This window comes from Marmota monax, unplaced genomic scaffold (genome assembly GCF_021218885.2).
Source record: "Marmota monax isolate L192 unplaced genomic scaffold, Marmota_monax_Labrador192_F-V1.1 WCK01_AAM20220418_F8-fsc00010, whole genome shotgun sequence".
In the NCBI taxonomy this organism is placed as follows: Eukaryota; Metazoa; Chordata; class Mammalia; order Rodentia; family Sciuridae; genus Marmota; species Marmota monax.
Window position 1 is genome coordinate 23,069,029 of NW_026692321.1, and position 25,219 is coordinate 23,094,247.

Consider the following 25,219-nt stretch of genomic DNA (forward strand, 5'->3'; position numbering starts at 1 on the left):
GGAAGAGTGGCCTTTGAAATCTCTCAAAGCAGTACCTGCTTATAGGATGTATTGAACCCTGTTGAGATTTTAAAGGCATAATTAATACGTAGGGTACTTTTTAAAATCTTATAATATCTGTATTATTTCTTGCTATGTTTTAAATATGAGGCGTCCCGCCAAAAGCCTCTAGGTTAATGAAGGAATGTTGGAGGTAAAACCGGTTGGACTGTGAGAGCTGTAAGGTAATCAGCCCATCCTAGTTTGGATTAGCTAGGTGGTTAACTGCAGGCAGGTGGGGCATGGCTGGAGGTGGGTCATTGGGGGTTTGCGCTTTCCTTTCCTCTTCCTCTCTGCTTCTCGTTGACCATAAGTGGTGCAGCACTCCTCTGCACATCCTCCCACTGTGATGTTCTGCCTCACCTTGGACCCAGGCAATGGGTTCACTAAACCATGGACTGAGCTTGTGAGACTATGAACCAAAATAAACTTTTCCTCCTCTGAGGTTTCCTTGTCAGGTATTTCGATCACAGTGATGCAACGCTCACAAGGAAATTGTACCTAGAAGTGGAGTCATTTCTATGACTAACCTAACCAGGTGATTCAGAAACCTTTGGAGCTGGTTTGTAGGATGAGTTTGGAAAAGTTTGGAGACACCTGAGAGAAAAACTTTAGAATGTTGTAAGTGGAGCTTAATGGGTGATTCGGGTGGAAATGCAGAAGACCAAAATACAGGCAGTAAATATTGTACTTATGAGGTTTTAGAGGGGAGTTGGGATTCTATTTAGAATTGGACTAGAAGCCATTCATGTTATATTCTGACAAAGGACTTGGTCTACATTTTGCCCATGTCCTGCATGAGGCTGAATTTTAAATCTTTTTTTTTTTAAAGAGAGAGTGAGAGAGAGGGAGAAAGAGAGAGAATTTTAATATCTATTTTTTAGTTTTCAGCGGACACAACATCTTTGTTTGTATGTGGTGCTGAGGATCAAACCCGGGCCGCACGCATGCCGGGCGAGCGTGCTACCGCTTGAGCCACATCCCCAGCCCAATGAGGCTGAAGTTTAAGTGATCAACTAACTAATCTGGCAGAGGAAATTTCAACGCAGCACAGCATTCAAGCAATGGCATGGATTTTGCTGACAGCTTTTAGCCAGGTTAACTAGGAGAATCAGGAACCAAAAGCAGAGCTGAAGGATTTTAAAAACTAACAGCTTGGCCAGAAAAGCGCATATAAACTGGGCTGAGCAAGGTGTGGTTACTGGAAGATTATAGCCCCTAAAGAGAGCCTAAGTGCCTTACACAGACAGAAGGAAAGATGACTTGAGGCCATCTCAGGAATCACCTCACCCACAGCAGGTTCAAGGGTGTAGAAGGGAAAATTCTTTGAGAAAAGATCACGGGGACATCCTGATCACACAGAGGGGCGCACAGGAAGTTGTTTCACCACGCTCAGCCACTCAGGCTCTAGGAAGCCACTGCCGCCATCATTCCAGGCAGAGGGCTGGCAGAAGGTCTCGGCCTCATCCCTGTGATGCTGGTTCTGCAGGTTTCCACCAAGATTTCAAAGGAAGTCCTGGGAGTCCAGACAAAGTGTAGCAGGGTTGAAATCCCTGTGAGCTGCCCCTGAGAGGTCAATGAATGAAGCTCTGAAGGTGGCGCCAAGCTGGAATGGAGACCCCAGGAATTAATGATGACTGTCATCAATGTGACAGTAATGGGGACTGTCTGCTGAGAAAAGCTGCTGGCTGAGAGAGAAACAGGACCCATGTGCACTGCAGATAGCAAGGCCAAAGGGGTGGGGCTGCCCAGGTTCTTTGCAAGGCACATCTCACCACCAGGTATGTGTCCTAGTTGCTGTATGTGGAGTTACAGGACCTGTTTGCCTGACTAGATTTCAGTCTTGTTTTAGTCCCATCCCTTCTTTCTGTGTTCCTATTCTTCTCTTTTGTTAGGTCGGTGGCAGCGACTTGGTGGCGACTTAGTGGCAACTTAGAACAAAGCAGCCCGCGCAGGAAAAGAACATCAATCAGATGCCGGCGGAAACGCCTGTCAATCAGCCAGATCTCCTGACTAACGCCTGTCAATCAGCAGGACCCCCTGGCCAATCCTGGAGTTCAGCCAACTCCCCTGACCAACTCCAAGGGGGCAAGGGACCCTAGAGACACCTTTTCCTGTCCCAAGCCCTTCCCTTCCTGCTGTAAGCCCCATAAAAGTCCAGTCCGGTGGAGCTTCCACGCGGTTTCTCCTCAGACCCTTCTCCTGTCCCCTCTGTGGGTCTGATCGAGTTCCGCCCAGGAGTGATATCTCAATAAAGCCTGTTCAGCGGCCCTTTTAAATCGGCCTCCTTTGGCCGCTGCCTGCCTTGTCTGATCTGACATCTTTTGGGACGGGAATGTTTACTCTGTGCCATTGTATTTTAGATGTATACAACTTGCTTTTGATTTTTAAAGAGGTTCGTGATTTTTATAGAGGTTCTCTATATTTTTATAGAGGTTTGCCTTGAGTCTCAGAGAAGACTTTGGACGATGTGGGAAGTTTTGAAGGACAGAAGATTATTGGATTATTTCTAAGACTCTTATGGAGACTCATGGAGATGAACTAAATGCATATTGCATTGTGAGATGTGTTGGGAAAACATATAACGGCAGCAGCACCCCAGAGAAAAACCCCAGCATGGCATCTAAGGACCCTCTTTCTCCTCTTTGTTTCTTTCACTGGCGCGAAACGTTCCCGCCGGCACCAACATTCAAACCCTGCTGGTGGGAAGCCTTAGCCCCAATTAGAATTAACTTCTTGGGCTCCGGAACTGACATATGGAAGAGCTTGCCAATAAACGGGCGACCTGTTATCTACCTCAGCCCGGCGACCTCTCCTTAGACCTATATAAACACACAGCCATTTGTAATAAAGCAGAAAACTCTTTGGTGATCTGTGTCGTGTGGTGTGGCGTCTTCCAGTCTTACAAGATGGGCATGAGCTTTAGGGGGCCAGGGGTGGATATTACAGTTTGGATGTGAAATGTCCCCCCAAAATTCTTCTGTTAATGCAGGAATGTTTGGAGGTAAAATGATTGGATTTTAAGAGCCATAACTTGATCAGTCCACCCTAGTTTGCAGTGGTGACTAGGCAGATGGGGCATGGTTGGAGGAGGTGGGTCACTGGGGGCATGCCCTGGAGGGGATCATCTTCCCTACAGCCCCTTCCCTTCTTCTTTCCTCCCTCTCCTTCTCCCTTTCCCCCTTCATCTCTCCCCTCCCTCTCTCTCTCCTTCCTGGTTGCTATGAATGGAGAAGTGCTCCTTTGCCACACCCTTCCATCACGATGTTTGCTTCACCTCACCTTAGCCCCGGAGCAATGAAGTTGGCTGACGATGGATGAAGAGACTTCTGAAATCATGAGCCCAAATCAACTTTTCCTCCTCTAAGTTGCCCTTTTTGGGTATTTTGGTCAAATTGACCAACACATTTCTTTTATCAGCTATAGTAGGTGTTAAACTATTAAATACATTAAAAATATCAGAAGAAAAATGCAAACCTCAAATATCAACTTTCCCATCACTTTATATTCTGATCACTATGAATATGAATTCGTACTGTGGAGATAGATTGTTGAGTGTGATCTTCATGGGTATATTTTAACCAAATGACTTTAGTTAGTACCAAACACAGATATAGTCCCTGCAACTAATATTTTTGAACTATATGTGATATTTAATTATAATTGGTCCTAGAACATTTAAGTAACTTCTGGTGTTTCACAGTTGTGCATGGCAATACTATGACCATGTAGGCTTATTTGTTTCCTTTGTATTATTTTTCTTGAGTTGCATTCCTAGATTTTTCCCTTGCCCTCCTCACACACATACAAAAAAAAAAGTGAAGGTTTTCAGAGCTTGTTAAAGATGTTCAGTTGACTTCACAATGAGTTTGAACAATTCTCAGTGTCACAGGCTCACAGGCCCACTGAAATTGGTTCATTTTATTTTATATATAATGGACCAAACATATTTTAAGTGTGCAATTTGATGTAATTTATATGAAACTACATCACATCAACACTTTGAGCATAACCATCACCACTAAAAGATCCTTCATACCCTTTGGCTCCACCCTCTTGTTCGCCTGTCCTCAGGAAACCACTGAAGTATTCTGACACTGTAGATCATTTTAATTTTTTAGAATTTTATATGAATATTTTATATAAATGGAATGATTTATTTTTGCTCAGTTTATTTCACCCAGAATAATTATTTGGTCTTTCATCATGTTGCAACCTGCATCAGTAGTTCATTCATTTTTATTTCTGAGTAATATTGCATTATATACCTTAGTTTGTTCACCCATTCACCTACTGATCAACATTTAGATTGTTTCCAGTTTGGAGCTAAAAAAAAAAAAAAACTGTTACTAACTTTTGAATGCAAGTTTTGAAGAACAGAAGATCAAATACTGCTACTAAAAGAGGACAAGCAGAGAGGAGCTGGGAGAGAAATGGGGTGTACACATCCCACAGAAAGGGATCTGGAGATGGTCAGAAGCATGTTATTCACAGCAACTCTGAGGACTGGCCTGGACAACATGGAGCAAATATGATGGAACAATTTTGAAAACAGCCCAGAGCTTGACTTAAGAATTAGGGAGTAGGACTGGGTGGTACAGCATAGACACAGAAGATATGTGGAATTAAAAAGTGAACAGATATTCCAGAACTCAGTATATGGAGTACAGGGCAATTTTAAGTCACAGATTACCAGATGGGCCGCTTTCTTTACAGAAACTCACTTTCCCACCCAAAAGTCTGGAAAGAGACCATCCTTCAAGGACTAGCTCAAGGTTTTACCTTTTCCATCCTCACTCATTCACCCCCGCCAATCGTCCCCACTGCAATCCCTTGTGAAAGAGCACCAATGATCAAGCACAGCATGAGATAACCAATGTAAAACACATCACATACTGACTGGAACAGCAAGGGCTCAATAAATATTGGCAATAAATATTGGCTTTTCCTTGCCTTCTCCCCATCCATAACCAAATGGAAGGCAAATTGCACTGTTGGCTCCAGTTCAGAGGTTTTTAAAATTTAGAGCTCCTATGTTGAGCTGGGTATCATTAAAGGCTCCCTGATTGAGGACAGAAACTTTTTAAACATCTTGAGCCTGGTCTTTGTGGTCCCATTGCCACACAAGGCAGGGAGGCAGTGACAGAACGGAAAGTGTCCCAGGTTCCGGAGACAAGTTGCCAGGCTCTGGCAAGATGGATAGGTAGAAAATTTGTGTCTACTTTGTAGAATCCAAAAACATTTCTGCTCCCCCTCCCACTTGCTAAAAGACCCTCCTGTTCTTTCCACTGTCTCTTACCCACTCCTCCTCAAGGAAAGAGATGGGAATGACCTGACAGGTCAATTTGAGAAGAGGACATCTCAGAGTGTGAACAGCTCAGCCCTCTGTCTTTTCAGAATAAGAACCACTGGAAAAGGCCTCTGGTTATAGATCATTGTGGCTGAGTATCTTTGAGATACAGTGATAAAAGGCCCACACGATCCAAAATCCAAATCACTTTCCCCAAAACCAGCTTTATGATTATGTGTGGTGGTGATGTGTCTCCGTCACCTAAGCCTTGGGTCTGTCTCAGCTGGTTCTGAACCTGGGTGGGGAAGAGGAGTCTATTTGGAGGCTTCCTCAAAACCACCCACCATCCGGCCTCTGTTCCAGGCACAGACAGACAGACACCAGGGTACTCAGTGTTTTCCAGTAACATGACTGTGTCTCCCCACATTCCAGGTCCTCTTCCTGTTCACTTTACATATGTCCACCTGTTTGGTACTCTGAAACAGACATTGCTATCACTGAAGTTTCACACCAGAAACAGTGACAGGTATACCATGATGGTTATTTCCTGCCTTCTTCCTAAGGGAACACCAGCTGTGTACCTTAGTGTCTTCTATAAGACCTGAACATGCAGAATTCTGATCAAGTTAGGAGAGCTGGGTTCAAATCCCATTCTCTTCTTTCTTGCCATGTAACTTGATGCATGTCACTTCACCAGTTTGGATCTCAGGTTCCTCATTGTGTTTGTTCTTTTTCAGTGACACTGTTAAATTCAAAATGAGTTTTTAAGTGACACTGTTAGATTTAAAATAAGCAATAAGTTGGTCCTTTCTGCAATGTGGTAAAAGTGAAACAGTCAAGAAAGATCTAGGGGCTGGGGTTGTGGCTTAGCGGTAGAGTGCGCTCCTGATGCAGGCGGGGCCCTGGGTTCGATCCTCAGCAACACATAAAAATAAAGGTATTTTGTCCAACTACATTATTTTTTTTTTAGAAAATAAATATTTTTTTAGAAAAGAAAGATCTAAAACTTGTTTACATTTTTTAGCAAACATAGCTATATATTTTTCAGCTGTGCTGTCACCCACCAAGACTCCTATTTCCCATAAAGGTTCAAATAAAGGACTTAGAATCCAATAATTCTCATAAAAGAATGTTTGCAACCAAGTCCCCAATTGTGTAACAGAAATTTTCTAAAATGTACTCACTGCAGAATTCAACCAATTTTATTAGAGAATTAGCAGAGCACTGAATGTAAGGCTCCTCCTACTTTTCTTAAGGGGTTGGCTAACTATAATCCCCAGGCCAAATCTGGCCTACTACCTGGTTTCATAAATAAAGTTTTATTGGAACACAAGTGCACTCACTGGCATACATAATATCTGTAGTGGCTGTCCTACTACAACAGCAGGGGTAAGTTTATTGCAACAGAAACTATATGGCTACAAAGTATTATCTAGCTTTGTACAGAAAAAATTTGCTGACTTCCATTCTAAAAATCTTTCAGGTGAACCTTAACTTTCACAGTATGTCTCTCAAATGTCCCTAACACACGAGTGACTACAAGAATGTTGCTTATCTTGTCTGGACTTTTCTTGTAATCTGTAAGAAGGGAGAGTTGTCATTTCCAATACAGACATTCATTATCATTGTGATTCTCAGCCAATAAGCAGTTTCCTAAGTGTGGTTTGATACTTCAGAATATCTTAAACAGCTGTACTTTTTTCTTTTTCCTTGTATTTTATTTATTTATTTTTTGGTACTGGGGATTGGACCCAGGGGTGCTCTACTACTGATCTGCATCCCTAGTACCCCCCCACCCCAACACACATACTTTTTATTTTGAGACAGGGTCTCACTAAGTTTCCCAGGCTGGCCCTGACACTTGCAATCCTCCTGCTTCAGCCTCCTGAGTAGCTGAGATTACGAGCCTGTGCTGCCACATCTGGTTAGGAAACAAGTGACACATTGGCAGGGCCCTGTAGGAAACTCAGTGCCAAGCCCCCTCTTCCTCCTGATTGGCTTAACTTCCTGTGCTTTGCTTCTGTGAGGCTGGGCAGGCAAGAACTAAGCTTCCTTAGAATACATCACTATTAGCCAGTGTTCCGAGTATTTGGAACTACAAAAGCCCAAAGAATGGCATCATAACTGCATTCACAGAGGAGAAGGGACTTAGACAAGTCTTCTTGGAGGAAATGATGCCTGATCTGAGTCTCAAAGGATGAAGAGGAATTTGGTTAATTCTTCTTCATCTCAAAGGATGAAGAAGAATTAACCAATAAAGCAACAATGCATCCTATTATAGCCATCATTTTATTTGTTTAATCAGGAAAATATTTCAGCATCTAAACCCCAGAAAGCTCTCTCTGAATTCAAACAGATTCTAATGTGTGTGTTTCACACTGCCAAGCACCTTTTCCCAACAGTTTCCTTTTTTTTTCTTTCTTTTTAAAATATTTTTTCAACAAATTATCAAATTCACATCCAAATCTTTAAAAAGACATCAGCTACCACAGGCATACACATTGTGTGATGGCCAAGGCATATGACACCAAGACTTCTTTGAGAAGTGAAGATCACTGGACAAAGAGCCATCCAGGGCTGTAGCAGAGGTCAGCAAGAGGTGAGATAACTCTGACTTCAAGCGACTTGGCAGTGGGATTAGGCAACATGCTTAGGCAGCAGCCATATTCATCTGGCTAAACAATCCAAAAATCTACAACAATAGATTCTGAAGGGAAGAGAGTGATTTGAGTTGACCTAGGCATGCAATCTCAGCAGGACTGATTCCTACATAATTGCAAGTACTCTCATAATCCTGTCTGTACTATTTTTGCAAGTAGAGTTCATTTATGCATTCAATAAATTTTAGTGAGTACGAACTATGTAGAACCATGTTTCTGTTCACTGGAAAAACAGCCATAAAAAATTAGACAAAAATCCTTGCCCTTATGGAAGAACTTAGATGCTCGTGTGTTATCCTTGTGCTGAGAAAGTACAATGAATTTTAACTTCCATCCCATAAGACTGTACTGAACAGTTCCCAAGGAATGTTTTGCCAAAGAGCCTCAACCAAACCTGAGCCATTCATCCCTCTATCTTACCCTCTGTGTCACAGCAGTGAATAGGACAGAGTAAAGCCAGGATAGCCTAATGCTTCTTCCTTAACATGCCCTTATCATCAAGCCAAATGACTCCTGAAGCTGCAAAGCAGATGTGTATCAAGACCCTAAAGAATGTTCACAGCTTTTGAATCACTCCTATGTGTGTGTGTGTGTGCGCGCGCGCGCACACGCGCGCGCACCACACACAGAGGAGGAACTAAACCCAGGGCCTCATGTATGCCAAGCACTCTACAACTGAGTTATACTCCCAATCCCATTTCTAGAAATCTTAACCATGAAAATTGACTTAAATTCTGAAAACAATTTACATGCAAAAATGCACATCACAGTTTCATTTAACCTATACACACACATACACACACACACACACACAATTAAGTGTATAGCTACAAATGAATAGATCAATTATTTTTTACACGAGAAGAAATAACAAGCATCCATTAAAATGGTGTCTACAAAGATTCTAGGTAATGTGGGAAAAGTTTTATAAAATGTTAGGAAGTCAAGCAGAACAAAAAATCTACTGACAAAGATAAAACATTATGGAAATATTCCAAAACATTAATAATTAATATATTTAGATGTAAAAATTAAGAATATTTTCTTTGTGAATTTTTCACATTATTTTTATAAGTAAATGATGCAGTTTTTTAAGCAAACATGAAGTAGCAAGAACAAGTGTAAAGCAGCCTATCACTGCAGCTAAGAACCTGAGATCTGGATCCAAATTGCCTGGGCCTGAACTCTGATTCCTCAAGTTATTGTGTGACCTTGGGCAAGTTACTGGATCTTTTCATGCCCAGTTTCCCATATGCAAAATGGAGGTGATAATAGTGCCTACCTAACAACCTGGCATGACAACTAGTAGGTAATTCATGTAGGGTCCTGGCAATAAAGTGTTATTACCAGTAAGTATTCAAAATGATAATTCTTCCAATATTCCAGGGGGCTCAAAGGAAAAATTTAAACAAAGGGAAAAGTTGGCAAACATCCTATTCTGATGTCTTAGGGGCAAGTAATTCAGAGTTGTGCTTCCACTGGGCAATTTTCCCTCACAGAATCAATCCCAAATCTGTTACTCATATTTTAAATTTTCCCCTGAAGATGAACAGTATGTACACATTTATTTTATGGGTAATTACTTCCTTGGTTTCCTTTTATGCTCTCATCATAACTTACTGTGCAAAGTGCCTTTTGGTTTTAAAAATAAATCTAAAAATTCTGTTCATAGGATTGTCAAAAAACACTAATCGTTAATATGAAATGACCTCATGAACCTATCAGACAACAGCAATTAATCCGAAGATGAAAATAACTGTCAATACAGTCATATTTTCTGCCAAATGTCTATTTCAAAATCAGTGAAACCAGCAGCTGATTGCTTGGGTCCTACATCCAATATCCTTCTTTCTGTGAAAATTAAACCATTTAAATTTAGGTAAAATAAAGTCATTGATAACTAGCCCAGAATCTTGTTCACAAGAGCCACTATTTATCATTGTAATCTAAATTTCCTTCAACTTTTGACCCTATGAATTCTCTACTTAAAATAAGGCAGTGCTTCTATTCAGGTCTTGGTTTGGTCTGGCAACCTTTTTCTTCCCATGGACTCTCTTCTTCCTCTGCATGAAATATCTACCTACTTTACATAGCTCAAACTAAGAGATTCACAGGCTTAGATGTGAATCTTGCTGAGAACTAGGTATATCATCTTCATCAGTCACATAACCTCAGTCTGTCTGTAAAGTGGGCATAACAAAGACACATCTCGCACAGTTACTATGGGGCTAAACTAGACAACAGACACTAAAGAACTGGGCATGGTAGACAATTTAGTAATGAGTTCTTCTATTCATTGTCTTTGTTGGGGTTCCAGTCATTCTTAAAATCCTGATATCTCTGGTATCCTTCCTGTTTTTCCTTCCCAGACCAGAAAGGCCAAGTACTACTGAACTCAGAATATTCTGTTTCATCAAAAGAACATTTGTTAAGTCCCTGGGGACTTGGAAAGGTAGATGCATTAATTAAAAGTAATTTGTGTCCCTTTTGGGTGGAGCCTAAGAGGTGGGGCTGGTGGGGGGAGGGTGGCTTCAGTCAGTGGTAACCCATGATATTCTCTTCCCCGTGAGGTCCTTATCTGGGCTCAGCCCCCATGCCGCCTCACACCTTCAAAGACTAATTAAAACATCTGAGCTGAGGTTCCTTCAAAGGGTACCAACCCCAAAGACTCTCCCAAGATCCCCAGCCAATCTGGCCCCACCTTCAGTGGAAAGGTTCAACAACAGAAGGGACGCGGCAAAGTGGACGCGGACCTCGCGCCTTTGGAGACAGAACAGTGCGGGACAATAGCTCTGCCCAGCCAGAGCTTTACAGCGCGCCTCCCGCCAGGCCGGACCGCCTTCTCCTGTGCAGCTAGACGGTTTGGAGCTGCTGAGAGGGGCGCAGGACCCTGGCCGCTTCCCACCTCCCCGGCGTCGGCCCAGAGCTCCGAGCGCTGCCAGGTGCACCAGTGAGCCCCCCTCCGCGCTCTTGGCAGCGGTCCCCGCCGCCCCCTCGACGTTCCTCCGTGCGCTCCGCGCGCGGCGCTCCGGGGCCAGGCTGGGTGCAGCCCTCCGCTCCCGCAGGGGGAAACGCTACCTGTGAAAGTAATGTGCGCAGAAGAGACCCAGAAGCAAAGTCCCTGGCGGTCCGAAGAGAGAGCGGGGCTGCCAGGCGAGGATCCCTGCGGACACCACAAAGGCGGGCAGCTCCTGCAGGAACCAGGCGGTGCGGGCGGGCAGGCAGGAGGTACCCCAGGGCGCCGGGATCTCCATGTGCTTCCCGTAGCTGAAGGGCTTGGTGAGGTACAGCATCAGTGCCCCCAGGGTGGCCATGGTGGCGCTACCTGCCAGCACCGGGCTCTGCTGGCACCGAACCGGCATTGCGCGTGTTCACTGCCTGTGACTGCCGCCCCTCGCAGAGAAGAGCGCGGCCCCCACGGCCCCTTTATGAAGCCGGAGACGCCACCCGGTGTCCGCCCCTTTGGCCTGGGCTCTCTGTCGTGCCTCCCACCTCGGCGCGGCCGGCCCTGCCTCGACTCAGCAGCGATGCCCCTTTCTCAGGACTGACTCTTTCGGCTGCAGACACCGCAGAGAGGACAACTAAGGCTTTCGTGGAGCCAAAAATTGTCCTGGGGTCCCTGCCCCGCCCACGCGCCTGCCCTCTCTACCGCTTTGCACTCGTCTCCCCTTAGGCTGCCCTTCGATGACTTGCTCCTCGCCCATCCACCTCTGTTGCCGTAACTTCTGGGTCTAAGCAATAAGGAAGAGAAAAACACTGAGACAATTTGGCCAGGTAGTTCTCGCTCCCCAGACACATCTGTGCCCTCCTCGCCACGCAGCCCCTGCCCTCGAACCCCCAAGCCAGGATCTCCCCAACTCCTCGCGGTTCCTGCTCTCACTCCCACAGTTCCCTCTCCACCCAGGATCCTTCCTTCACCCCTGGACTCCGCATCCCGGCGCTGGGACCGTCCCCCGTCCGCTCTGCTATTGGCTGTCTGCCCTGCTCCTTTGCCACTCTTAGCGTCAATGTCAGCTCAGTCCTCAGCAGGACTCCCAGGCAGGTCCCAGCCTCTCCCTGCCCCAAACTCCCCCGCGGTTTTTCTTTGTATCTGCACGTGTGTCCGGAGCAGCCCACTTCAGTGAGAGCCGTGTTCCCTGAGCGCAGGTGTGGAGGCACGAATTTGGGCCAGCAGTGTCCTCCTGCCCTGAAGTTGGCACAGACTCGGGCTAAAGTCTAGGGCTTCTCCCGCGGGACTCCCACTCCCAGCTCTGGAGTGGGTGTGTCAGGTTTCCTATGATGGTGAACTTGGAGATGCCACTGACCTCCGAACATCTGTCCAGCCTTCGTGCACTGGTCCCGTGCTTTCTCTCTTCCATTTCCCATCCTTCTCAATCTCCGTGTCCTCGTTTTACCTCGTTTTACCTCTTGCCGTCCCTGATCCAGCGTCCAGCTTTTCCTGACTGCCTCCTCCTTTGCCTTGTGCCCCCACTCCTTTTCTTCCCACCCTCTTCCTTCCTTCTTATTCTGACCTGGGTTTCTCCTTCTAGGTTGACCTGCTTTCTTTGCCTGCTGTTTGCTCGCCTTCCTTGATTACTTTATCCCTATTTTCCCCTCTGGGCCCTGCTCAACCCCAGGACCTCCCCCTTTCTCTTTCTCTTCCTTTGCAGCTTTCTTCACCATTCCCCCTTAGCTCCACTCAACACCTGCAGAAGGTCCTCTCTATATTTCCCCATCCACTCCAGCCACGCCTACCAGCTGGTGCAGGAAAAGGCACAGTCCCTCATCCTCTATGGTTTCGGATGTTTTCTGACTCTTGGGACACTGTGGCATATGGTGATGCTTTAGTGCCTCAGGGCATCGTTGACTAATGACCAAGAGGTATTTATCTTCTCCCTGTTTGGTTAAAACTTAAACAGTACACCTGCTGCAATTCTTAATTGATCACCACTTAGGAATCACTCAGACTGACTGAGGCACTTTCTATGGAATAACCAGAAATATAGTGGTTACATCTGCTTCCAGCTGGGTTTGCGCTGGCTTGACTGTTCAGTCCAGTCCTAGCTTCCTCAGTTACTACCAGCTTGTTGAAGATGCCCAAAACTAGATCACCAGCAAAGGCCTAAGCTTTATATTTGCATTTTCTCCCTGCTAGAAAACCCAATTTGGATGCCCTTCAAAGACATCAAATTCAACCTCCCCCAAACTGAACCCCATTTATCTTTCCCTCCACTACCCATACCCAAATCTGCCCTCTGTGTTCCTCATTGTTACCACTTCTCTGTCCTCAATAGCTATAGCCTCCCTGGAGGACCAGTTTGTTGAGTCAGGGAGCTATAAGTTTCATGATGTCATACAGCAATAGAACAAGCAGTATGACATTTCAAACCAAGCTCAATGGAATAACGTTTTTAAATGAAATTTCTCCTGCCTTAATTTCTTTCTTTTTTTTTTCATTTTTTGGCCCAATTTTGGTCTTCCTTATTCTTTTTCACTAGTATAACAGTTTTTGTTGTTATACCTAAAAGTTTTTGCTCTTTTCCTAAAAATCAGTAGTTTAATAAAAAATCAATCATCTTCAGTGTAGACATCTGTGGATTGGCCAGGAGTCAACACTCGTCTAGGCTGGGCTTTGCTGATCTTGAATGTGCTTGTTTATTCTTCTGTGAAGCATCTTAGAGCCCAGCTTGAGGCAAGATTTTGATCTGGAGCTTTAGCTGAGGCTCTGCTCCTGGAATTAGTGAGCTTGCCCCACCATTCTATGTAAGTAATAAAGACTCAAGAGCACAAAAAAAAAAAAAAAAAAAAACCACACAAGCCCCCTTGGGACTCTGACCAGGAACTAGTAAATGCTTACTTCCTCTTCATTCTATAGATCAAATCAAGTCACCTGATGGACTTGGTTCCAGAGCCACAGTGGTTAAGTATTGCTTAGTTACATAGCAAAGGGCAAAAATATAGGCAGAGAATTGGAGTCAGTAATGCAACTCTTCTGTATTACATTTATTTTTAAAGTGCCCACATGTTAAATTTGCAGCTTGATGGACATGCACAAAGTGAACAAACTTTCACAACCTGCACCTAGGCCAAGAGGCAGATTACCATACCCAGAGCTCCCCTTATAATCTCCTTGCATCTTTTTCCCAGAATAACCACTACCATGACTTCTAATACCATAAATTAGTTTTGTCTGCTTCTGAACTTCATACAAATGGAGTCATGCAGTATTTACTCCTTGTGCATGTTTTAATGGTACTTAGAATTTGTTTTAATCAAACAGAGTAAACATGCACAGAAATTATTTTTAGGAAGGAAAAAGTTGACATTTACAAATCACTGATAGGGAGAGACACAGTACACCATACAAGACTAGCAGGAAACACTAAGGGTCAGGGTCAGCAGGACTGTGAGAGACATGGATGAGGCAGAATATGCAGGTTTAGAAATGGCTACTTTGAATGCTTCCAGTGGCTCTGGGGCATAGGGGCTGCCTCTGGTTGTCTGTCTGACCCTGGGCTGATTGAGGCAAGGATATGTGGCTCAGAGTTTGAGAACCTAATAAAAAATATTGTTTGGTCTACATATGAAAGATACACAGATAGTCATTTACATCTCTGGGAATTAGCTAGCCCTGCAAGGGGCAATCCCTCCAGTATCAGCAAGGCATGATTAATACTGTGGGTACAATACTGTGGGTGTGCATGTATGTACATGCATGTGTGTGATCCATTCATATAGTTGCATATAGTTGTAGTTTGTTCTCAATATTGTATAGCATTCCCTATGTGAGTGTACTACAGTTTATTTACTTTTGATGTCTGTATTTGTGCACTCAGGCTGCAATAACAAAATACCATAGACTGGATAGTTTAAATAACAGAAATTTATTTTCTTACATTTCTGGAGGCTAGAAGTCCAAGATTAAGGTTTAACCAATTCAGTTTCTGAGGAAAGCTCTCTTCCTCGCTTGCATAGAGCTATTTCTTGCTATGCCTTCAAATGGTCTTTCCTCAGTGCATTCATGAAGTTTGAGAGAGAGAGAGAAAGAGAAAGAGAAAGAGAGAGAGAGAAGAAGAAGAAGAAGAAGAAGAAGAAGAAGAAGAAGAAGAAGAAGAAGAAGAAGAAGAGGGGGAGGGGGAGGGGAGGGGGAGGGGAGGGGGAGAGGAGAGACACTTTTGTGACTCTTCCTAAGGTCACTAATTCTGTCAGACCCAGGTTGCACCTTTATGAACTCATTTAACCTTAACTATTTCCTAGAGGCCCCGTTTCCAATTACAGTCACACTTAGAGGTTAAGACCTCAAAATGTTAAATTGGGGAGACACAAACATTCAGTCTGTAAGAATAAGCATTTGAACAGTAAAATTTTGACATATTTATAGAGATTATTGTTCCCTCAACCTCAGTCTTCTCTCAATTTAGCTTCTCCTCATTACCATAGCAACCCCTGCAATACAATAAGCAGTAGGCTATTAGAAGAGATGAGTAAAATGGAGCAGAGAAAAACAACACTCTTTAAAGGAAGACAATTAAATCCAGACAAATAACAATGTAGCTGATATGGTTTGGATCTAGAACTATTCCCCCAAAAATTCATGTGTTGGAATATTCAGATGACTATATTATGAGTGCTGCAACCTCATCTGTGAATTAATCCACTTGATGGATTAATAATTTGAATGGACTACTGAGTGGTAACTAAAGGGAGGTGAGACATGGCTGGAGGAAGTAGGTTACTGGGGGCGTGCCCTTGGATTATATCTTATTCCTGGATTCTCACACTCTATCTTGCTCTGCTTCCTGTCGCCAACAGCTGAGCAGCATTCCTTTACCATGCCCTTGCACCATGACGCTCTGCCTGATGGAGTCAGCTACCCATGGACTGAACTTTTGAAACCATGGGCCCAAAGTAAACTTTTCATCCTCTAAGTTTTCCCTTCATGTATTTTGGTCACTGTGACAAAAACCTGATAAACACAGTAACATTCACAATATCCAGTAACCCTCAAATTACTAGGCATGTTGCATTGACTTCTGATGCCAAATATACTTTTCCTCTAAAATTGTTCTGGTCAGGTCTTTTAGACACAGCAGTGAAAAAGTGGACTAAAACACTCTGTATCATTAGTATGCATGAATACAAAATAAATAAAGGTAGAAACTTAAGGTAAAAAACATTCTTTGATGCATGAAATTGCTAAGAGAAAAATAGGAGAGCTCAATAGAGATAATAGAAACAATTTTTAAAAATATAAAACATCTAGAACCCAAAACTGCAGTTTCTAAAATTAAATATTAGGAATTACACATAACTGCTGAACAAAGACAATGGAAAGTACATTGAACTTGAAGATGATTGTTAGAAAAAAGATGAAAAACTTAGCATCCGTGACTTTATAGATGAAGTCAAAATGTGAATTGGAATTAAGTAGGAAAAAGGAGACATTAAAAGATTGCAAAGAATTGCTTAAATATTCCCGAGGTTGATAAAAGGCCAATGTTTACAAATTGAAAGGTTTGTATTGAGCCAAAAGGAAAAAAAATGCAAAAAATTCTACACTGAGGCATAACGTATTTAATTATTCAAGGCTAAAAACAAACAGCAAATCTTAAAATCAGGTACAGGAAATCAACACACTTTCTATGGAGAACAACAATCTGATTGATAGCTAACTTCTCATGAGATTACAAGCAACCCGGAAAAGAGCACAATAATACCTTCAGAAAGACTCAAATTTAAAAAAGGCAACCCCCAATTCCACCTATATCACACAAAAAATATCCAGACATAAAGGCAAAATAAGAAGATTTTCAGATTTAAAAAAATCTCAGGACTCATAATTACTGAATAATACACTGTAAAGAAAGATTTCTCACTAAAAAACAAAAATATCTGATGAAAATAGGGCTTTTCTACAAAAAAAAAAGGAGAGTGTCAGAAATGGACATTTGGGCCAATGTAAAAAAAAATTTAAGCATTTTTTTTCTTTTAATCCTTTTAATCTATATGCTATGTACTGAATGTTTATGCCCCACAAAGATTACATGGTAAAGTATTGACCTGCAATGTCATGGTATTAACAAGTGGTTTTGTACACTGGGGCTGTAGCTCAATGGCAGAGCACTTGTCTAGCAGCACAAGGCCCTGGGTGTGATCCAAAACACCACAAAAAATAAAGTTAGGAAGTGGTAATCAGACCATTAGAGTGGAGCCCTCATGAATGGGATTAGTGTCCATCTAAGAAGAAAGATATCTCTCCTAACCATTTATTGACACAGTGAGAAGACAGCCACCTAAAAACTTAAAAGAATGCCTTCACCAGGCACTGAATCTGCCTGTCCCTTGATCCTGGGATTTTCAGACTTCAAAACTGGAAAGAAAAATGTTGTCTAACCCACTTACTCTATGATATTTCATTATAGTAGCCCAAAGACACTATATAACTGTTTGTAATTGTTACAACATTGCTTTATAAAATTTCTAATGTGTGTTGATATACCACATATACAATTATAACATAAAGGATACAAGAGATATAAATTTATAATGTTGCAAAATTTTTATTTTTGATATGAAGTAGTATATTACAATTATAACTCCATTGGGAAGTTACATTTGGAAATGTCTGAAAGAAAACAAAACTGTATTTGCAGATGACATTACCTTGTAAATAAGATTCTAAAACAAATTTGTAACTAATAAATAAGTTCAGCAAGTTTACAAAATTCATCAACAGAACAAAATCAATTGTAGTCCTGTACATGAAATTACCAAAAAAAAAAAAAAAACACATGAATTACATGAAATCACAAAACAATCCATTTATAATAGCACCAAAAAGAATAAAATATTCAAATATAAATTTAGCAAACTAAGTTTAAGGCTTATATACTAAAAATTGCAAAACACTATTGAAGGAAATTAAATTGATGGAAAGATATCCCATACCCATGTGTTGGAGAACTTAACATTGTTAGATGTCACTCTCCCTGCTATGAACTGACTTGTGTTCCCCCAAAATTCATATGTTGAAGCTGATCCCCAGTGTGTCTGTATCTGGAAACAGAGTCTATAGTAGATAATTAAAGTTAATTAAGGTCCTCAGGGCAGAGCTCCGTCTGATATGACTGTGGCTTTATTTATTTATTTACTCTAATTTATTATACATGACTGCAGAATACATTTCAATTCATAATACATATATAGAGCACACGTTTTATTGTCTCTGGTTGTTCACAAAGTAGAGTCAAACCATTTGTGTCTTTAGACATGTACTTAGGGTAATTATGTCCACCTCATTCCATCATCTTTCCTAACCCCATGCCCACTCCTTATCTCTTCCCCACCTACTGCCCTATCTAGAGTTCCTCCATTCCTCCCATGCTCCCCGCCCCATCCCCATTATGGATCAGCATCCACATATCAGAGAAAAGATTCAGCACTTGGGTTTTTTTGGGATTGGCTTAGTTCACTTAGCATAATATTCTCCAACTCCATCCATTTACCTGCAAATGTCATAATTTTTTTCTCTTTTAATGTTGAGTAATATTCCATTGTGTATATATACCACAGTTTCTTTATCCATTCATCTACTGAAGGACATCTAGGTTGGTTCCATAGTTTGGCTATTGTGAATTGAGCTGCTATAAACATTGATGTGGCTGTGTCCCTGGAGTATGCTGTTTTTAGGTCTTTGGGGTATAAACTGAGGAGTGGGATAGCTGGGTCATATGGTGGTTCCATTTCAAGTTTTCCAAGGAATCTCCATACTGCTTTCAGATTGGTTGCACCAATTTGCAGTCCCACTAGCCATGTATGAGTGTGCCTTTTCCCCCACATCCTCGCCAACACTTATTGTTGTTTATATTCTTTTTTTAAAATATTTTTTTAGTTGTAGTTGGACATAATATCTTCATTTTATTTATTTTTACATGGTGCTGAGGATTGAACCCTGTGCCTCGCACAAGCTAGGCAAATGCTCTACTGCTGAGTCACAACCCACCCCCTTGTTTTTATTCTTTATAGCTGCCATTCTGACTGGAGTGAGATGAAATCTTAGTTTTGACTTGCATTTCTCTAATTTCTAGATATTTTAAACATTTTTTCATATATTTGTTGATTAATTGTATATCATCTTCTGAGAACTGTCTGTTCAGTTCCTTGGCCAATTTACTGATTGGGTTGTTTGTTTTTTTGGTGTTAAGTTTTTGAAATTCTTTATGTATTCCAAAGATTACTGCTCTATCTGCCGTGCGTGTGGTAAAAATTTGCTCCCATTCTGTAGGCTTTCAAGTCACCTCACTGATTGTTTCTTTTGCTAAGAAGAAGCTTTTCAGTTTGAATCTGTACCATTTATTGATTCTTGGTTTTATTTCTTGTGCTATAGAAGTCATATTAAGGAAGTCAGGGCCTAATCTGACATGATAAAGATTTGGGCCTAATTTTTCTTCTTTCTTCTTTCAACCCTGTCACACTTCTGCCCCTTTTGGGGACCGGCCCAGCACAGCCTCCAATTTTTCTTTCATCTGCAGGGTCTCTGTTTTTATTTCCTGCGTCCTTGATCCACTTTGAGTTGAGTTTGTGCATGATGAGAGACAGGGTAATTTCATTTTGCTGCATATGGATTTCCAGTTTTCCCAGCACCATTGTTGAAGAGTCTATCTTTTCTCCAATACATGTTTTTGGCATCTTTGTCTAGTATGAGATAACTGTATTTATGTGGATTTGTCTCTGTGTCCTCTATCCCATACCATTGGTCTACAAGTCTATTTTTGTGCAATACCATGCTGTTTTGTTACTGTTGCTCTCTAGTATAGTTTAAGGTCTGGTAAAGTGATGCCACCTGTTTCACTCTTCTTGCTAAAGATTGCTTTAGCTATTCTGGGTCTCTTATTTTTCTAGATGAATTTCATGATTGCTTCTTCTGTTTCTATGAGCAATGTCATTGGGATTTTGATTGGGATTATATTAAATCTGTATAGTGCTTTTGGTAGTATGATCATTTTGACAATATTAATTCTGCCTGTCCAAGAACAAGGGAGAACTTTCCATCTTCTAAGCTCTTCTTCATTTTCTTTCTATAGTATTCTCTAGTTTTCATTGTGTAGGTCTTTCACCTCTTTTCTTGAGTTGATTCCCAAGGTTTTGTTTGTTTGTTTGGTTTTGGTTTTTTGAGGCTATTGTAAATGGGGTGGTTTTCCTGGTTTCTCCCTCCTAGGATTTGTCACTGATGTACAGAAATGCCTTTGATTTATGGGTGTTGATTTTATATCCTGCTACTTTGCCAAATTCATCTATTAGTTCTAGAAGTTCTCTGGTGAATTTTTTTGGATCCTCTAGGTATAAAATCATGTCATTGGCAAATAGTGATAGTTTGAGCTCTTTTTTACCTGTTTGTTTGTTTGTTTGTTTACATTACTTTACTTATCTTTTTTACCCTTTAAAATGACCTGCTAGCCTATCAAGGAGTTTTCAACACTCTGTCATAGAACCTGAAATCTCTGTTGTGGAAACCACTGTAGTTCCCACTTTCACTTCCCTCTGACGCCCGCTCGGGGACAAGAAGCTGCCACAAGGTGAGAAGTTGAGGTTCAGGGAGACACGCCTGGGGCCTGTTGTTCCAAGTGTCCCTGGCTGCTCTTTCTGTCTGGAAGTGTCCTCATCCTGCAATCCTGTCACACTGCTGCCCCTTTTGGGGACCAGCCCAGCACAGCCTCCACTTTTTCTTTCATCTAATTGTTCTGGCTAGAGTTTCAAGAATTCTGTTAAATAGAAGTGGTGAAAGAGGGCATCCCTGTCTTGTTCCCGTTTTTAGAGGGAATGCCTTCAAGTTTTCTCCATTTGGAATGATGTTGCCATGGGCTTATCACAGACAGCTTTTGCAATGTTAGGATATGTTCCTATTACCCTAATTTTTCTAGTGTTTTGAACATGAAAGGGTGCTGTATTTTGTTGAATGCCTTTTTCTCCATCTATTGAGATATCATATAATTCTTATCTTTTAAGTCTATTGATGTGTTGAATTACATTTATTTATTTCCATATGTTGAACTAACCTTGCATACCTGGGATGAAACCCACTTGATTGTGGTGCACTATCTTTTTGATATGTTTTTGTATTTGATTTGCCAGAATTTTATTGAGAATTTTTACATCTATATTCATTAGAGATATTGGTCTGCAATTTTCTTTCTTTGATGGGTCTTTGTATGGTTTTGGAATCTGGGTGACAATCATGAGTTTGGAAGTGTTCCCTCTTTTTTCTATTTCATGAAATAATTTGAGGAGTATTGGTATTAGTTCTTCCTTGAATGTCTTGTAGAACTCAGCTGTGTATCTGTCTGGTCATTGGCTTTTCTTGGGTAGTAGTCGGCTGATGGCATCTGCTATCTCATTGCTTGAAATTGATCTGTTTAACTTGTGTTTATCATCCTGATTCAGTTTGGGCAAATCATTTGACTCTAGAAATTTGTCACTGCCTTCGATATTTTCTATTTTATTAGAATACAAATTTTCAAAATAGTTTCTAATTATCTTCTGTATTCCTGTAGTGTCCATCATGATATTTCCTTTTCATCATGAATGTTAGGAATTTGAGTTTTCTCTCTCCTTCTCTTCATTAACATGGCTAAGGAATTATCAATTTTATTTATTTTTCAAGAACCAACTTTTTGTTTTGTCAATTCTTTGAATTGTTTCTTTTATTTCAATTTCATTGATTTCAGTCTGATTTTAATTGTTTCCTGTCTTCTACTGCTTTTGGTGTTGATTTGTTCTTTTTCTAGGGCTTTGAGATGTAATGTTAGGTCATTTATTTGTTGACTTTTTCTTCTTTGAAGGAATGAACTCCATGCCATGAACTTTCCTTTTAGTACTGCCTTCATAGTGTACCAGAGATTTCAATATGTTGTGTTCCCATTTACCTCTAAGAATTTTTTAATCTCGTCTTTGATGTCTTTTGCAACCCATTGTTCATTCAACAGTATATTATTTAGGTGTTGGAATAGCTTCTATTTTTTATTTTATCATTGATTTCTAATTGCATTTTATTATGACCTGATAGAATGCAAGGTAGTATCTCTACTTTTTTTGCATTTGCTAAGCGTTGCTTTGTGGCATAATATGTGGTCTATTTTAGAGAAGGATCCATGTGCTGCTGAGAAGAAAGTGTATTCACTAGTTAATGGATGAAATAGTCTATATATGTCTGTTAAGTCTAAGCTACTGATTGTATTATTGAGTTCTATAGTTGCTTTGTTTAGCTTTTGTTTGGAAAATCTATCCAGTGGTAAAAAAAAAAAGTCTGTCAAAGTCACCCAGAATTATTGTGTTGTGGTCTATTTGGCTCTTGAACTTGAGAAGAGTTTGTTTGATGAATGTAGATGCTCCATTGTTTGGGACACACATATTTATAATTGTTATGTCTTGGTGATGTATGTTTCCCTTAAGCAGTATAAAATGTCCTTCTTTATCCCTTTTGATTAACTTTGGCTTGAAGTCTACTTTATTTGATATGAGAATATAAACCTCTGCTAGTTTCCATAGTCCACATGAGTGGTATGTTTTTTTTCCAAACTTTTGACCTTCAGTCTGTGGATGTCTTTTCCTATGAGATGAGTTTCTTGAAAGCAGCATATTGTTTGGTCTTTTAACGTTATCCGTAATTCTTTTTTTTTTTTTTATCCAATCTGCCTATGTCTTTTGATTGGTGAATTTAAGCCATTAACATTCAGGGTTATTATTGAGACATGATTTGTATTCCTGGTCATTTTTTGTTTATTTTTGGTATTTAACTTGACTTGGTTTCTCTTTTGATTGGTTTTTCCTTTAGTGAAATATCTCCCTTTGCTGATTTTCATTGTTGTTTTTTATTTCCTCCTCTTGGAATATTTTGCTGAGGATGTTCTGTAGTGCAGGCTTTCCAGTTGTAAATTCTTTTAACTTTTGTTTATCATGGAAAGTTTCTATTTCATAATCAAATCCAAAGCTTGATTTTGCTGGATATAAAATTCTTGGTTGGCATTCATTTTCTTTCAGAGCTTGGTATATTTTGTTCCAGGATCTGCTAGATTTCAGGGTCTGGGTTGAAAAATCTGCGGAGATCCTAATTGGTTTCCCCCTATATGTGATCTGATTCCTTTCTCTTGTGGCTTTTAAAATTCTATCCTTATTCTGTATGCTAGGCATTTTTATTATAATGTGTCTTGGTGTAGATCTGTTGTAATTTTGTACATTTGGTGTTCTCTAAGGCTCTTGTATTTGATTTTCCAATTCATTCTTCATGTTTGGGAAATTTTCTGATATTATTTCATTGAAGAGATTGTGCATTCCTTTGGTTTGAATCTTTGTGCCTTCTTCTATCCCAATAAATCTGTGCCTTCCTCTATCACAAAAGATTTGGTCTCTTGATGTTATCCCATAATTCTTGGATGTTCTGTTCATGGTTTCTTGCCATCTTCACTATGTAGTCAACTTTATTTTCAAGATTGTATAATTTGTCTTCATTATCTGACATTCTGCCTTCCAAATGACCTAGTCTGTTGATGATGCTTTCTATTGAGTTTTTTATTTTATTTATTGTTTCCTTCATTTCAATGATTTCTGTTTTTTTTTTCATACTCCATACTCTCTATTTCTTTATTGAAGTAGTCTTTTGCTACCTGTATTTTCTCCCTTACCTCTTTGTTGGTGTGATCAATGGTTGTCTGTATTTGCTCACTTAGATAATTCTTTAATTCATAGATTATTTTAATTATGAACATTCTGAACTCCTTCCCTGACACTTCATCAACTGCACTGTCCATGGATTCTATTATTGTAGCATCTTGATTTGTTTGGGGTACTAACCTCCCTTGTTTTTTCATGTTGTCTATGTGTCTTCCCTTCTTACAATGTGGATCTGGGGTATTACAGTTTCTACCCTATAATCTTATAGTGTCCCTGCAGATTACCTGCACCTCACCTTGGTGCTGGGCTTGTAGACTCCAGCAGGTGTCCCACAATAAATGCTACTGCAACTAAAGGTGGTGGTGGCCATAGTGGAAATAATTCAAGATAGCAGTGGGGTGTCCCAAAATGGATGCAACCACCTTCAGAGAAAGGGCTGAAAGGGTGGGCCTTACAATGGCTTTGGGCTGCCTGTTCCAAGATGCAACTGCCTTTAGGCCATATCTATTGTCCCAAAATGGAGGGTACTGCATGGGGAGGGCTGCAGTGATGGCTGCAGGATCCCAAAATGGAGGCAGAGTAGGCCTGGGTTCCACCATGGGTCTGCTGGTGGGCATGGACAGTCCTGGGACTAACCTTGTCCTTGGCTCCTGTGTGGGTTGGTGGGGTGGTCCTAGGCCTAAGCTTGGGCCCTGAGGTGAGTCTGCTGGTCAGCAGGAGCAGTCCTAGGCCTGGGGCTGGGGTCTGTCATGGGTCTGATGGTCCTGTGGCTTTATTTATACAGAGAAATATCTTTCTCTCTATCAGCGGAGGACACAGAAAGAAAGCAGCCATCTGCAACTCAGAGAGATCTAGCCAAACACTGACCCCTATTTAGAAATGTGAAAAAAAATCCTATTGGTATTTGTTATGGCAGCCTGAGCAAACTAAGATACTCCCCAAACTAATGTACATATTCAACTCAATCTATCAAAATTTGAGATTATATTTTTTTAAAAAATGGGAACGTTGATACTAAAATTCATATGGAAATGTAAGAAAAATTACAAAATAATATATACAAAATAATATACAAAACAATCTTTAAAGGAAAAAAAAGGACACACCTTTCCAATTTCAAAACTTAACACAAAGAAACAGTAATCAAGATAATGTAGTACTGACATAAGTAAAGATGCAAAGATCAACTGAACAGAATTGGGAGTCCAGAAATAAATTATACATTTATGGTGAACTGGTGTTCAACAAGGATGCCAAGTTCATTCAATGAGAAAAGAAAGGTTTTTTCAACAAATAGTGCTAGTACAACTAGATATTCAAATACAAAAGAATGAAGTTGGAACCCTCACACCATATACAAAAATTAACTCAAAATGGATCAAACACATAAATGTAAGAGTCAAAACTATGAAACTTTTAGTAGAAAACATGTGTAAATACTTGTGACCTTAAATTAAACAAGTTTCTTGGGTATAACATGAAACAATATAAAAATTAGATTAATTGGGCTTTATTAAAACCAAACAAATTTTTGCTGCAGATAATACCACCAAGAAAAGATGACCCCCAAAGTGGGAGAAATATT

General features: G+C 40.8%; 1 protein-coding gene across 1 annotated transcript in view; it reads right to left on the bottom strand.

The window, feature by feature from the left end:
* Positions 1 to 11,351, bottom strand: part of Srd5a2 (steroid 5 alpha-reductase 2) — a 61,454-nt gene extending 50,103 nt beyond the window's left edge. Inside the window, exon 1 of the mRNA XM_046441712.1 lies at positions 11,068 to 11,351. Coding sequence (XP_046297668.1) covers positions 11,068 to 11,351 — 284 coding nt within the window. The remainder of the gene's footprint in view (positions 1 to 11,067) is intronic.
* Between the last annotated feature and the right edge of the window lie 13,868 nt (positions 11,352 to 25,219).